General features: G+C 33.6%; 4 protein-coding genes across 5 annotated transcripts; all 4 read right to left on the bottom strand.

The window, feature by feature from the left end:
- Positions 1–153: 153 nt before the first annotated feature.
- Positions 154–2268, bottom strand: CLPP3 (CLP protease proteolytic subunit 3). Its single transcript, NM_105338.4, has 5 exons — positions 1764–2268; positions 1175–1289; positions 926–1101; positions 735–830; positions 154–654 (listed from the first exon to the last, which is right to left on the bottom strand). Exons 1-5 carry the CDS (start codon positions 2064–2066, stop codon positions 415–417), a joined length of 930 nt encoding a protein of 309 aa, NP_564880.1. The 5' UTR covers positions 2067–2268; the 3' UTR covers positions 154–414.
- Positions 2269–2514: 246 nt separating this feature from the next.
- On the bottom strand, positions 2515–5507 carry AR401 (S-adenosyl-L-methionine-dependent methyltransferases superfamily protein). Its single transcript, NM_105339.4, has 7 exons — positions 5067–5507; positions 4778–4906; positions 4495–4695; positions 3754–3850; positions 3359–3462; positions 3195–3246; positions 2515–3023 (listed from the first exon to the last, which is right to left on the bottom strand). Exons 1-7 carry the CDS (start codon positions 5306–5308, stop codon positions 2772–2774), a joined length of 1077 nt encoding a protein of 358 aa, NP_176841.1. The 5' UTR covers positions 5309–5507; the 3' UTR covers positions 2515–2771.
- A 252-nt stretch (positions 5508–5759) lies between these two features.
- On the bottom strand, positions 5760–7285 carry AT1G66690 (S-adenosyl-L-methionine-dependent methyltransferases superfamily protein). The gene is made up of 3 exons (NM_105340.2): positions 7144–7285; positions 6392–7045; positions 5760–6306 (listed from the first exon to the last, which is right to left on the bottom strand). The coding sequence occupies exons 1-3, from the start codon at positions 7216–7218 to the stop codon at positions 5974–5976; spliced, it is 1062 nt and encodes a 353-aa protein (NP_176842.1). The 5' UTR covers positions 7219–7285; the 3' UTR covers positions 5760–5973.
- A 2340-nt stretch (positions 7286–9625) lies between these two features.
- Positions 9626–11186, bottom strand: PXMT1 (S-adenosyl-L-methionine-dependent methyltransferases superfamily protein). Of its 2 annotated transcripts, NM_105341.5 has the most exons (3): positions 11036–11178; positions 10297–10950; positions 9626–10212 (listed from the first exon to the last, which is right to left on the bottom strand). In NM_105341.5, the coding sequence occupies exons 1-3, from the start codon at positions 11108–11110 to the stop codon at positions 9880–9882; spliced, it is 1062 nt and encodes a 353-aa protein (NP_564881.3). In that variant the 5' UTR covers positions 11111–11178; the 3' UTR covers positions 9626–9879. The 2 variants fall into 2 exon arrangements, with proteins under 2 accessions (NP_564881.3, NP_974096.1); NM_202367.3 differs by having other exon boundaries at positions 9705–10950; positions 11036–11186.
- Between the last annotated feature and the right edge of the window lie 2012 nt (positions 11187–13198).

A 13198-nucleotide genomic window follows, 5' to 3' on the forward strand; every position in this document is an offset into this window, starting at 1 on the left:
TGAACTACAATCAAATCATCCTCATTGTCTTCCAGAAAAACAACCATCTTCTTCTTACCAACATTAAAGGATTAAAGATTAAAGGACGATCAAACACAAACATGATGAGATGATCCTCGTTCCAAGAGTGTTCATAATGAGCATGGCTTTTGGGATCCGTGTAAGAGCCAACGTATTTGCAGTTTAGTACAGGGCAAGAACATTGGGCGAAAACAAAAAGCTTCTCATGGCTTGATGATTCAATTTAATCATTAAATTTTGTAGCTTCTTCTACAACAAATAATCTATCTTTTGCCTTCAAATTATTCCAAAAATCTATCAGAGAAATGGTACAAACACAGGAAATGCAACGTTATATGGTTACAGGTACCACCAGAATAACATATAAAAGGCGTAAACGCTGCAACAACAGTTCTATTCAATGGCGGCATAACCATTCTGTGTCATGGAGCGCTCAGATGGCAAGTTAGTGTTGTCTTTCTTGGTTCCTTCGACTTTCCAAAGATCCCAGACTTTGGTTTTAGGAGGAGGAGTACCATCTCCAATTGGAGCGATTAGTCCCGGTTTCCCATCATCGATTACAGCGTCGATCAAACCATATTCTTTCGCCTCCCATGGATTCAAGAAGTTATCACGGTCTGTGTCACTTTCGATCTGCAAAGAAGGATATCATAAGGTTGTAATGAAAAGACTCATGTAGAAGAAAACCAATGGAAAGATATGCAAATACATACCTCTGATTCAGGCTTCCCAGTGATTCTAGAGAAGATTTTGTTAAGTTTAATCTTGTGGTACATCATTTCTCTTATACGTATGCTCATTTCCGTTGCCTGAAAAGTACGACGGTTACTGTTATCTTACACTTTTTAACAGCAGAAAAGAAAAACCATAAGAGAAGCATATGAAACAGATCAAAGAATCGTACTTTGCCTCCAGCAGTACCAAGTGGCTGATGGATCATAACTTTAGAGTTAGGCATACAATACCGTTTCCCTTTTGAACCAGAAGCAAGAAGAAACGCACCCATAGATGCAGCTAACCCTAAGCAAACAGTAGATACATCCGCCTTACATTGTTTCATTGCATCATATATTCCCATCCCTGCAAAAAAAACATTTCAGAATCTGAAAACTCGATATCCACACCGAAAATGTCCAAATGGGAACGAACATACCAGCAGTAATAGATCCACCGGGTGAATTGATAAAAAGCGTAATGTCTCTTTCTGAGTCCTCAGCATCTAGTAACAATAGCTGACTTATAACCAAATCCGCCGTCATATCATCAACCTAAAGAAATATCAAATTCAACAAAAGCTGTGTCACGGTAGAACTAAGAATATATCGAATTGATCGAAAAATTTATCCGAGTTGATGAAATGCTAGAAACAAGCTTAAACTAACATCAAATGCTCAATTAATCATTCCAATAACCACAAAACCTCAAATTCAAGAGAGCTGAATCGAAGTAACACAAAATCTCTACTCTCTCTGACTCTCATCAAACAATAAAACAGCTTAAACTACATCAAATCCTCCATGCATAAATCATTCTAATCAACCAAAAAACAGTTCTTTCAGAATCAAGAACTTCAATGAAACAAGTTCATGGTTTTACAAGATCAATCTCTATAGATGCTTTGATTACACAAGACTAAAGCAAATTCAATTTCATTGTGATATCACCAATTTGATTATCTATGAAGAACCAATTCTAACATAACACAGGATTTGAAGAGAAAGGGGAAATTTTTGAGAAGAAACCTGAGAACCCAAAAAGACGATTCTTTGACGGAGCAACATGTTGGTGGTATCGAGTTCTTCGAAACTTGGGAGTCTTGAAGGAGATTGAGCAACGGAATCAATGGAGAAGCTAGATACATCCCAGTTACTAGATAAGGTTTGTCTGGGTGGTTTAGACAAGCTCATTGAAGACCTAACGCAAAAGGGTTTCGAAGTTTTAGGGATTCTATGGTTTCGGATTGGGAAATTAAGGTTTTTTCCAGGGTTTAGTAGACAAATTGGGTTTGAGGTTGAAGATGAAGCGAGACGCAAACTCATCTCCATTGTCTTTGGTGTTGGATGTTTTTTTTTTGAGTTCTGAGATTTTTTGCTAAAGAGGATGAAGAAAAGCAACTGATGGGACTGTTTCTGGATGTTTTTTTTTCCTTAGATTCAAAACGCTGTCGTTTTTTCGTCCATGGAAATGTACAATTTTGTGTCTAACGTGTATGATTTTTCTACTCTTTTATAAGATTTACACATTACAAGTTTCAATCTTAAACATCAAACTCAAGTACTAACTTCCAATTCTAACAATTTTGGATTTTATGCTTCAACTTGTTTAATTCGTTATCTAATAACTAAGAAAATGTAAGAGTGTTTCAATCCAAAAAAATCCGAGTTTATCCGAAACAAAATCGAATAATCTAATCTAATATGGAGTAGACTGCAGATTAAATGTGGTTCGGTTCTAATAGTAATCTTTCTTTTTGTCGGTTTTATTCTTTTTTCAAGGAACAAGTGAATCCACTCATTTTGTTTTCAAATTACTAATTTCTTTGATTTTTGAATTAGTCTATGACACATACTTTAACATCAAAAAAGAAAGAAAAAAAACACTGACATATGACCAAATCAGTTTTCTCTTAAAAGAACTTTAGAGGTTATTAAGAACTCCCAAAAGCACATCAACAGTCTTGCTTGACACCAACATAAAAAGAAGAGAAAAGGTCTGGGCATTATGTTAAAACAAATCCAACAGGTTTGTTCTCACTTCCGCAGAAAAGCAACCGTTGCCACACGCGATCCTACAGACCCACTGAACATGAACGTCGGGTATGTCCTAACATGGCTGAGATACTCAAACGGAGGTTGATCAATTCTGCTTGCAGCTTCAGAGCCAGAGGAAAGTACATTGTTTGCGTCATTTCCATCTCCTCTACATAAGTTGGATTTTCTGATGTTGAAATTCTCTACTTCTTCCACCAGTTCGTCCTTTGTGTGGTTACACGATGTGATCACCTTTAACAGAAGCAGAAAGAAATTGAGATTAGACATAGATGCAGTTGTTTAAGGTGTTCTATAGCAAGCAAAACGGGAAACAAGAGCCTTTGGTTTCTTTCTAACAGCTTAAACTTATGTGCTTTAGCTGCTTATAACCTAAATCTTATTCAGGAGTCGAGATGCTCTTACCAATATTCCACCAGGAGCAACCAGCTTGGACACTGAATCCCAGTACATGACTCTGAAACAGACAAATGGGATTGTTATTGGTAACCAAACCTAATTGTGTGCTAGGTAACAGAAAGAAAGTGCGGTAATTTACTATAAAGGATAGCAATCTAAGGAGGAGGTACCTTTTGACAGGGCCATCAGGATGCAAACCAATAGCATCTAAAGTTCCTTTGTCCATTACCAGCTTGAACTGCTGTTCCAATTTTGTGTCAAGGATATCATCAACCTATGAGAGCCAACCGTTAGTTCCACAACGTAGAGCACCTTAGATCTATATTTCCCAAAAAACAATTTGCTACTGATGCTCATTACAGTAAGGATTACTAGTTCATAGAGAAGATTTCTGTGTCCTGTACTACTAGATGTTAATTTCATGTAACGTACGTATCCCATTGCTTGATCAAGGTAAGTAACCATTTTCAAGAAAGAAGAGACAGCATTTAGACTTTTGTGGAGGCAGACTTTTTGTAGTTGGGTTCTGTAACTCTTTTTTATATTGAAGCTAACAAATTCATACCATGAAACGGATATTTGGAAAGCCATCACGTTGGGAAAGATGTTGAGCGAGTTCTACAGCCCCGTCACTGTAATCAGTTCCGGTTAAATCAGAGAACCTAAGCCAGAAAAGTGCAAGGATGATGAGATTAGTAATGTCAAAACAAGAGTAGAGTCTAAACATAAGATTCTGGTTAGAAATGTGTTGGTGTGTAATTGTTCTACATAACTAACAATTATCAGTGATAAAGTTTAATAGCAATACCACATTCAGGACAGTTTGGCTTTCATAACACTGACGAAACAAGCACGAAATGCCTTAGGTATAAAGATATAGTAACATTTTTGTATCACTGCATAGGGGACTTACGCCTCAGAGAGAGGCTGACTTCTGAATTTCTACATTATTTTCTATGGAATTTTTCTTTATCGTGACAAACAATGGTTCAGAACCTATAATCATCAAAGTTCACTGTGGCCGTTATATTCCCAAAAGGCTAGTGATACACGGCCACCATCTAGGGATCCTCTATAAACAAGAAATTCAATAGAAGTTCTAGGAAGCAGACAAAAACCAGTACATTATGATAGCTTGTTTACTATAAATGCTACATGATTCTAAACTTCTCATACTAACCGAGTGGTAATCAGGCTAGTGAAAATTAACAAATAGCATTATCCATAGTCCATAGAGCTTCTTCGATTGAAACAACAAAGTTAAGCATTTAAAGCCAGAGCATGAGAAAATGTTTAGAAAACTCACCCTTCCTTAGCAAGTTGATGAAGGAGTAAGCCATTTCCAGTACCAAGATCAAGCACATTCCAACTAGACAAATACTTATCAGCCTGATCATTCACCTCTGTCGTAACATCGTTTTCAGAAACAGACATGTTTCTTTGAGAAATCTCAACGCATAAGTCTTTAGTCCAAGAAGTAACAATCTCCATCACATCATCTCCAAACCTAAAATTGCGAAAAGAAAAAAATAAATCAATAGCTAGGATCTTCTCTCTTAAGTTCCATAGTGAGATCTGAAGAAAGTTACCAAACTTCACCAGCATGACCATGCTCTCTGAAATTAGTAAGCTCATCGGAATACGCTGCATCCCAATAGCTTTGAAGACCAAGCATTGATTGACCTCCTCCATCAGCATCTGGCTCTTCCTTATCAGAACTATACACACCAATCCAATTCATCAATTACTCGATAGATTCGACTTTAACAAGCGCCTAACGTATTTTAGAACATCAACATAAAACCCTAAGATCCCCAATTTCTCAATCTAATCCATAACTCTATACAATTCTCCCCCATTGTAGCAGAAATACGAAACCTGTAATCGGAAGAGACACGGAAGTTAGCGGACGAGAGAGCCTCGGCGGCATCGGCGTGACGTTGATCGTCATCGAGAGTGCTTCCATACTCACTTTTGATCGACCACGAATCCGCCGCGATAGATCGATCGTCATCGGAAGCCAAACTATCCGTTGTTGTCGTTGTCACCGCGGCGGCGGCTCTGGCTTGTTGTTGAGGAGTCGTCTCAGGTTCTTCCGGTAGCAATCTGATTCCCGCCATCGCAGATTCAACGCCACAGAGAATAAACAGTACGGTTCCTTTTTTTTTTTTGACGCAGTCGAAGCTGAAAATGAAACCCCTACTCGTGATAATCCTTCACTTGTATTGTATATATATAACAAATCTTCTCTTTTCTTTATTACTTTGAGACATAAATATTAATGTTTCTAGGAAAAAGTATTTTAACACAAAAAAATATTTTGGTAAGTTTTTTTTTTCTTGATTATTTGTTAATTATTGTTATGAATCATTTTTATTACAAAATATAATTAAAATTATACTAGAAAGAAATCATTAAACTATTTTGGTCAAAGTTATTATACTTGCGAAAGGTCTTATGATTTTAGACATTTAGTGTAGACTGTAGACATTTATCTGATAAGCTCAAAGAAAATACTATTCGCAAGAAAACAGAAGTGTTTGTAAAAAATGTCTAGTCAAAGTAGGCAAACTTTTTATTTAGCTCTTATGGAATAACGTTATACGATCCATATACATCATTCATCAACAATACTCGTTATACGTATAAGCATAAAGTGAAGTTTTATTCATTTGTAGGATAGTGGAGAATATTACAAAACAACAAGAAGAAAAGACGACAAAGCACCATAAGATCGACGAAAGAAGAGAATCAACAATGAAATCATATTAACAATATATTTGGATCAGTTCTTGCGAAGCACGATGAGGTATTGCATCCCGGGTTTGACCTTATGGAGGCGAGAAATCTGTTCGCGTGCCTTGACCTCAACAAGCTCAAAGGCTTTCCTCATGACTTCGATTCCAAAATGTGCGGATATAAAAGCACCATATAAGGCCTTGAAGGAGATGGCCAATGTCTTGGGGTCTAGCGGAAACTCATTCTTAGAGTGAATGATATCCTCGAAAGCCTCGATTGTGAACTTCCCATTCTCCTCAATGATTTGCCTTATCTCGCCTTGTTCTGCAAAGTAGATTGAGGTTTTGAAAGTGTCCACCTTTTCCTGTTCGGTGACACCCTTTTTATATTAAAAAGAGATAATGTTAGTTCGTACTTACTTCATATGCAATTGTAGGTAATACTTTAAAAATCACATTACGTACCTTTTGAGCAAGGTCATTAAGAGATTCTCCAATAAAATCCATTACTGTTCCTTTAAGGGTCTCGGACATCTTAACTCCGTCTCTCATACACGATCCTAAAAGCAACATCAATCCCCCGGGCATGAGCTCCTCAGCTCTAGCATCCAAAAGGTTTTTGGTGTCAATAGAGTACTGCTCAAGATAGGCTTTCTTCACAGCGGGGTTGAACCCGGTGCACTGCATGTCTTTGTTCCACAACGGAGAGTCGCGGTCCATGATCCCTTTGGGGATTTTGGAGGTGAAAAGGAATGCGTAACTCATGACTGCGATGTGGAAACTCTGCTTAGGAAGAACACGGTTGAAGAAGGAACCAGGAACCCCGGCGCTAAAGTATCTTCTCCCCGGAGGGAGTGTCTGGAAGAGAGTGTTGAAGTCATTGATTCTTAAGTCGTTGAAGAGGACTTGGAACTCGATGTTATCCTCCGGGTTTTGTCCGGTTTCTCTAAGATACTTCTCTTCCACGGCATCTATTATGTTTTGGACTGCCACAAAAGTGTTAGGTCCACTTGCACAACCGAAATCCGCTACAATGAAGCGATTCGAAATCAAGTCTAGGTCGAGGTTGGCGGAGATCGCCTCGGTCATCTTGTCCTTTGCCGCTTCCAACAAAGCTCTCTTTATATAGAGGAGACTCAGTTAAATACATACATCTTTGGAGTTAAGAACCTTGCTAGCTAGTTATGAAAATTTGCAAATCATATAAATGTATGAACCTGATACGATGACTGTTGGTTGTAACTTTCAGGGCCATATCCACCAATCATGATCCAATCTTGAGTAGTAGTCATTATATATCTCTCTGTTTTATCTCAAACTTCTTTTCTTGTTTAACTTTAGTTTATGATGAGAGTAGTGAGTCCATAGACCTCTCTCTATGCTTATATATATAGTGCTTGAAAGGCAATATACTGAGAACTAATTAAACATGTGCATGGGAAACTCGTCAAAAGAAAACAACAGCTTATTTATTATAGGAACTTGAATGCGTTCAACATAACGTTCCATATATGACATAATCAATTAGACTATGATATGTGTTAAATAGTTATATGGAAATTGAAACACAAATAAGGTTTAGAAATTGAAGTAAGAAATGTTTCAGTAGAATTTTAACAATTTAATAAATTCAGGATTATGGTATTTTAGTGATATATAAATTGTCGAAAACTTAATTTAGAACCAAAAGAAATGTTTTGATTTATCGCAATTAAATAACATTAGTTTGTAAAATTATCTGTAATCATGTACTTCTAGCAGATTTGTCAATGTAGATCATAGCCTTCAAAGAAGCCATGGATGGCCAATTGTTTGAGAAGAAAGAGTCCAAATTTTTATAATATTTGTTTACTTCTTTTTTTTTTCTCAAAGTTGTATTATTAATAAGGACCAGTAGTCCAGTACCCATATAAGTACACACCAAAATATTTGTTTACTTCAAAAAACAAAATTTACAATTTTATTGAATAAAAACAAAGATTACACGTGATGTAACACGGGTTATGATCTACATAGAAAGTGAAGTACAGTAAAACCTCTATAAATTAATAATGTTGGGACTGCAAAATTTTTTAATTTAAAGAGGTTTTAATTTATCGATAAATTAATATTTATTAATTTATAGAGAGATTCTCCTAATTTGGTAATTTTTAAAAAATTCCATAAGACTTTTTTCACTATACAAAATGTCTTTCTAGAATCAATTACAAATAAAAAATAATGTGTCTAGAAAACAACACTAAATTTTTTTGAGACCGTTACATATTATAACTAAATTTCAAATAAGAATAAATACAAATTTAAGCAAAAAAAAATTATAAATATATTTCAAAACAATTTCTTATATAATATATATATATATATATATATATATATATATAATTGATACATTTATGTAGTTATTAATTTATGATATTGATGGGACCATATATTTACATAGAACTTTCAAAAAAGTTATTATCTTATTAATTTATCGATTTCTGTCATTATTTACACTAGCCCCAACTCGGATCGGAAAAATTTATAAATTTACAGAGATTATTAATTTATCAAATATTAATTTATGCAAGTTACACTGTATTAGTAGATTTGTCCAAGTAACTAGCAAAATCTTAGCCGTCAAAGAAGAATGTTCAACATTGGATAATTTTATATTGTTTGAACAAGATGAGAAATTCGATCGGTGGTTGCGATGTAAGGTACTATATATGCATATATAATTTGTGTTATACATGAAGATAGCCCTTTTTTTTAATTAATAATGGAGTATATAGTTAGTTGAATAATTATTATAAGTTTAGTATCCCATCTGAAAACTGTTTTTGTCAGTTACTATACACAACAATTATAATACTATAATAAACATTTGCTTCTAATTTGAAAGTTGGACGATAAACTTAACTAACAAATATTTTTGGAATTATAGCTATTCAAATTTAAATAAATATTATATATTTGGTTTTGTGTTTGACAATCTCAAGAAAAAAACAGAGTTTGGACACCTATGTACGGATCGAATTTCTATCAATAGCAACGGTGAGTTATGTGTATACATAGAAAAAGTTTGTTTTTTGTAGAAGTTTTTTAATTTTCGGTGGCTTATACACAATTAACTCTTACAATAATAGAGAAAGAGCTATAAATCTAATCTAAATACTATAAGAAAATACACAAAATGACGCTAGAATAAAAGAAAATTTCTAGTCTAAAAGAACATTTAAACAGATGACTAGTATTTTTAAAAGTCAATTTTATATTACTAAAATATACTAACACAAAGAACTAATCGTAAAACAAACAAAAATCATGCTCTCAATTTTTTGATGTAATTATTTGTTATTTTCTAACTAAACAATGGAATTTTAACCAACATCAATATATATATATATATCTCATATGCAATCAGGCTCTTTTCAATGGATTCCAATGGATATCTGACAAATTATTAGTAATTGTATTTTATAATCTGGATAACTATATTCAAATATAGAATTGTATAATGAAAACTGTACTAGATAAATCATTAAAAACTATACTAGTAAAAGTTATTATTCTTTCCAATTACCCAATAAATGAAGTATCCAAATTGTATGTCTTATGCTTTTAGACTTTTAGTGTAGATTGTGGACTCTGATCTGATATGCTCAAAGAAAATCAATGTTTGTCAAAGAAAATATGTTTCGCAAGAAAACAGAAGTGTTTCTATATATAGTATTATTGATGATACTATGGAAGCTTGTTTGTTATCAAACCATATACATATGATTCAACAACAATACTCGTTATACATATAAGCGTAAAGTGAAGTTTTATTCATTTGTAGGATAGGGGAGAATACAAAGACGTTAAGACAAAACAACAAGAAGAAGAGACGACAAAGCACCATAAGATAGACGAAAGAAGAGAAGCAACAATGGAGGAAATCACATATAACAATATATTTGGATCACGGTTTAGTTCTTGCGAAGCACGATGAGGTACTGCATTCCGGGTTTGGAGTTATGGAGGCGAGAAATCTGTTCGCGTGCCTTGACCTCAACAAGCTCAAAGGCTTTCCTCATGACTTCGACTCCAAAATGTGCGGAAATGAAAGCACCATAGAAGGCCTTGAAAGAGATGGCCAATGTCTTGGGGTCAAAAGGAAACTCGTTTTTAGCGTGAATGATATCTTCAAAAGCCTCGATTGTGAACTTCCCATTCTCCTCAATGATTTGCCTTATCTCACCTTGTTCTGCAAAGTAAATTGAGGTTCTGAAAGTGTCCACCTTCTCTTGCTCGGTGACACCCTTTTTTATATCATAAAAAAAAAGAAGAAAATGTTAGTTAGTACTTATGCAGTTGTATAATACTATAACGATCAAATTATGTACCTGTTTAGCAAGATCGCTAAGAGATTCTCCAATAAAATCCATTACAGTTCCTTTAGGGGTCTCGGACATCTTAACTCCGTCTCTTAGACACGATCCTAAAAGCAACATCAACCCCCCGGGCACGAGCTCTTCAGCTCTAGCATCTAAAAGAATTTTGGTGTCGATAGAGTACTGGTCAAGATACGCTTTCTTGACAGCGGGGTTGAACCCCGTGCACTGCATGTCTTTGTTCCACAAGGGAGAGTCGCGGTCCATAATCCCTTTGGGGATTTTGGAGGTGAAATGGAACGCGTAACTCATGACTCCGATGTGGAAACTCTCCTTAGGAAGAACACGTTCGAAGAAGGAACCAGGAACTCCAGCGCTGAAGTATCTTCTTCCGGGTGGAAGTGTCTGGAAGAGAGTGTTGAAATCATTGAGGCTGAAATCATTGAAGAGGACTTGGAACTCGATGTTATCTGCCGGGTTTTGTCCGGTTTCTCTACGGTACTTTTCTTCTACCGCATCTATTATGTTTTGAACTGCCACAAAAGTGTTAGGTCCACTTGCACAACCGAAATCCGCTACAATGAAGCGATTCGAAATCAAGTCTAGGTCGAGATTGGCTGAGATCGCCTTGGTCATCTTGTCCTTTGTCGCTTCCAACAATGCTCTCTGTATATAGAGAAGATATTAAATATATACATCATAGGAATTAAGAACATAGATAACTAGGAATGCAAATCATTTATATTTGAACCTGATACGAGGATTGTTGGTTATAACTCTCAGGACCGTCTCCTCCAATCATGATCCAATCTGGAGTAGTAGTCATGATATCTCTCTCTCTTTTTTCTCAAAAATCTTTTATTGTTTGATACTTTGGTTTATGATGAGAGTAGTGATAATCCATGGACCTCTCGATGCTTATATATAGTAATATTCCGTGTTCTTAAAAAACAATTTACTGTAATGAGAATAAATTAAATATATGGAACGTCGTCCAATTAAAAAAAGGCAGCTTCTTACTATATGAAGCTGAATGCGGTCAACAAACGTTGCTTATATGACAAATTATAAGTGACGGCATTGCGACAGGTGTAATTTAAAATAATTATATGACCACATAGATCTTTAAAGTTAAAACATTAAATATAGTTTGGAAAATGAAGTATAAGATTAAGTATGAAACTGAAGTATAAGGTGAAGTATGAAATGTTTCAGTAAATTTTTAATAAATTAATAAACTAAACTATGATATTTTTATTAATTTATAGAATTATTAATTTAGTGATATATACTCGAAAATTAATTTAGAACCGGAAAAAGGTTTTAAGAATTAGAATCTTGGAGATATGTCAATGTAACAGGCGAGATGAAATAGTTCACAACTTCAAATTGAGAAGCGCTGATGTGTTTGTGATGGCGAGAGATTCGGCGAAGGCCGATTGTTTGAAATAGTCCAACTAAAAAATTATATATAATTAGTTAACTATTTATTCGGTGAATAATACGTTTCTAGTATTTTTCAAAGTTTTTATTAACTAAAGTTTACTATTTCATGTCTGAAAACTACTTTTGTGAGTTAACAGTGTTAAATGCAAAAAGAAATATTGTTATTAACATACTCTTTTTGAAACTATTGATTGAATAGAGAAAGTGGATCAAGCATAGCGGATCAAATGTATTCAATGGATCAAGCGTAACAAGTGTAGATCAAAATAATTTTTTGACGGTCTAAATATATGTTTGAATAGTAAAAGTCGATCAAATAATGTGAATCAAATAGAAAATATATAATTTAAATAAAATATCTTAAAGAATAGATAAATTCCCATAAATAGCACACTATTAAGTTTTTTGGACAAAAATAGCATTAAAAAGTTTTTTAGACATAAATAGCACTCAATTCATTATTTGAGAAATTAGTAACACTAAAACAAGTTTTATGGACAATAATAATACCATAATTTTATCTAAAATCTATTCAACCAAAATAAATTAGAAATAAATTTAAAATATTATATTTGGGTTTTCTATTTCAATTTAGAGTATATATTTCAACTATTTAAAAGAAATTTTGATTCATTTTAATATTAATTTATGGTATTATATTTGGGTTTCCTATTTCCAATTTAGAATATATATTTTCACCATTTAAAAGAGATTTTTTATTTTAAAATTAGTTTTTAGTATTATATTTGGGTTTTTTATTTCCAATTTAGGATATATATTTTCACTATTTAAAAGTTTTTTGATTCAATTTAATATTAGATTAGTGTTTGCTCTCATTTTTATTTGGAGGATTGATAGAAATGGTAATAAAAACACTTTATTATTTATTTAATTATCGAGGATTAAAAACTTTAAATGCTATTTTTGGAAGTTTCAAAAAATGGTGATATTTTTGGAATAATAAAGTTTTTTTGTGCTATTTGTGTCAATCACCCATTAATATATTAGAATATAAAAGGTTAATAACTACAAAAAAAATTCTGTATTTACAAAATATGTTATTTTGTATTTATGTAAAAACTTTTATAAGTGTATGCAATATTTTCAGAATTAGAAGGCATTTTTAATCATAACTTAAAAATGTAAAAAAAGATGTTTTAATATAAAAGGAAAAAAACATTAACTATAGGTGGAACACATATAATGGGATGAATTCATAAACGTTTCTACCGTACAAATCATCCCATATATACTTTAATGGTTCAGATTATTATTTTGTTAATACAAAAAAGCAGAACCACTTGTTACTCATATACATGCGATTGATGTGAATGGCAACATATAAAGCCATCGTTATTCAACTTTAAAATAGATATTATATATAGTGTTGGGAGGGAAGTTGATGTTGATGTTGTGTTTAATATATATATTTTCTTTCTTTCTTGTTTGCTCGATCATTCCAGATCAT

This window comes from Arabidopsis thaliana (genome assembly GCF_000001735.4).
Source record: "Arabidopsis thaliana chromosome 1 sequence".
In the NCBI taxonomy this organism is placed as follows: domain Eukaryota; kingdom Viridiplantae; phylum Streptophyta; class Magnoliopsida; order Brassicales; family Brassicaceae; genus Arabidopsis; species Arabidopsis thaliana.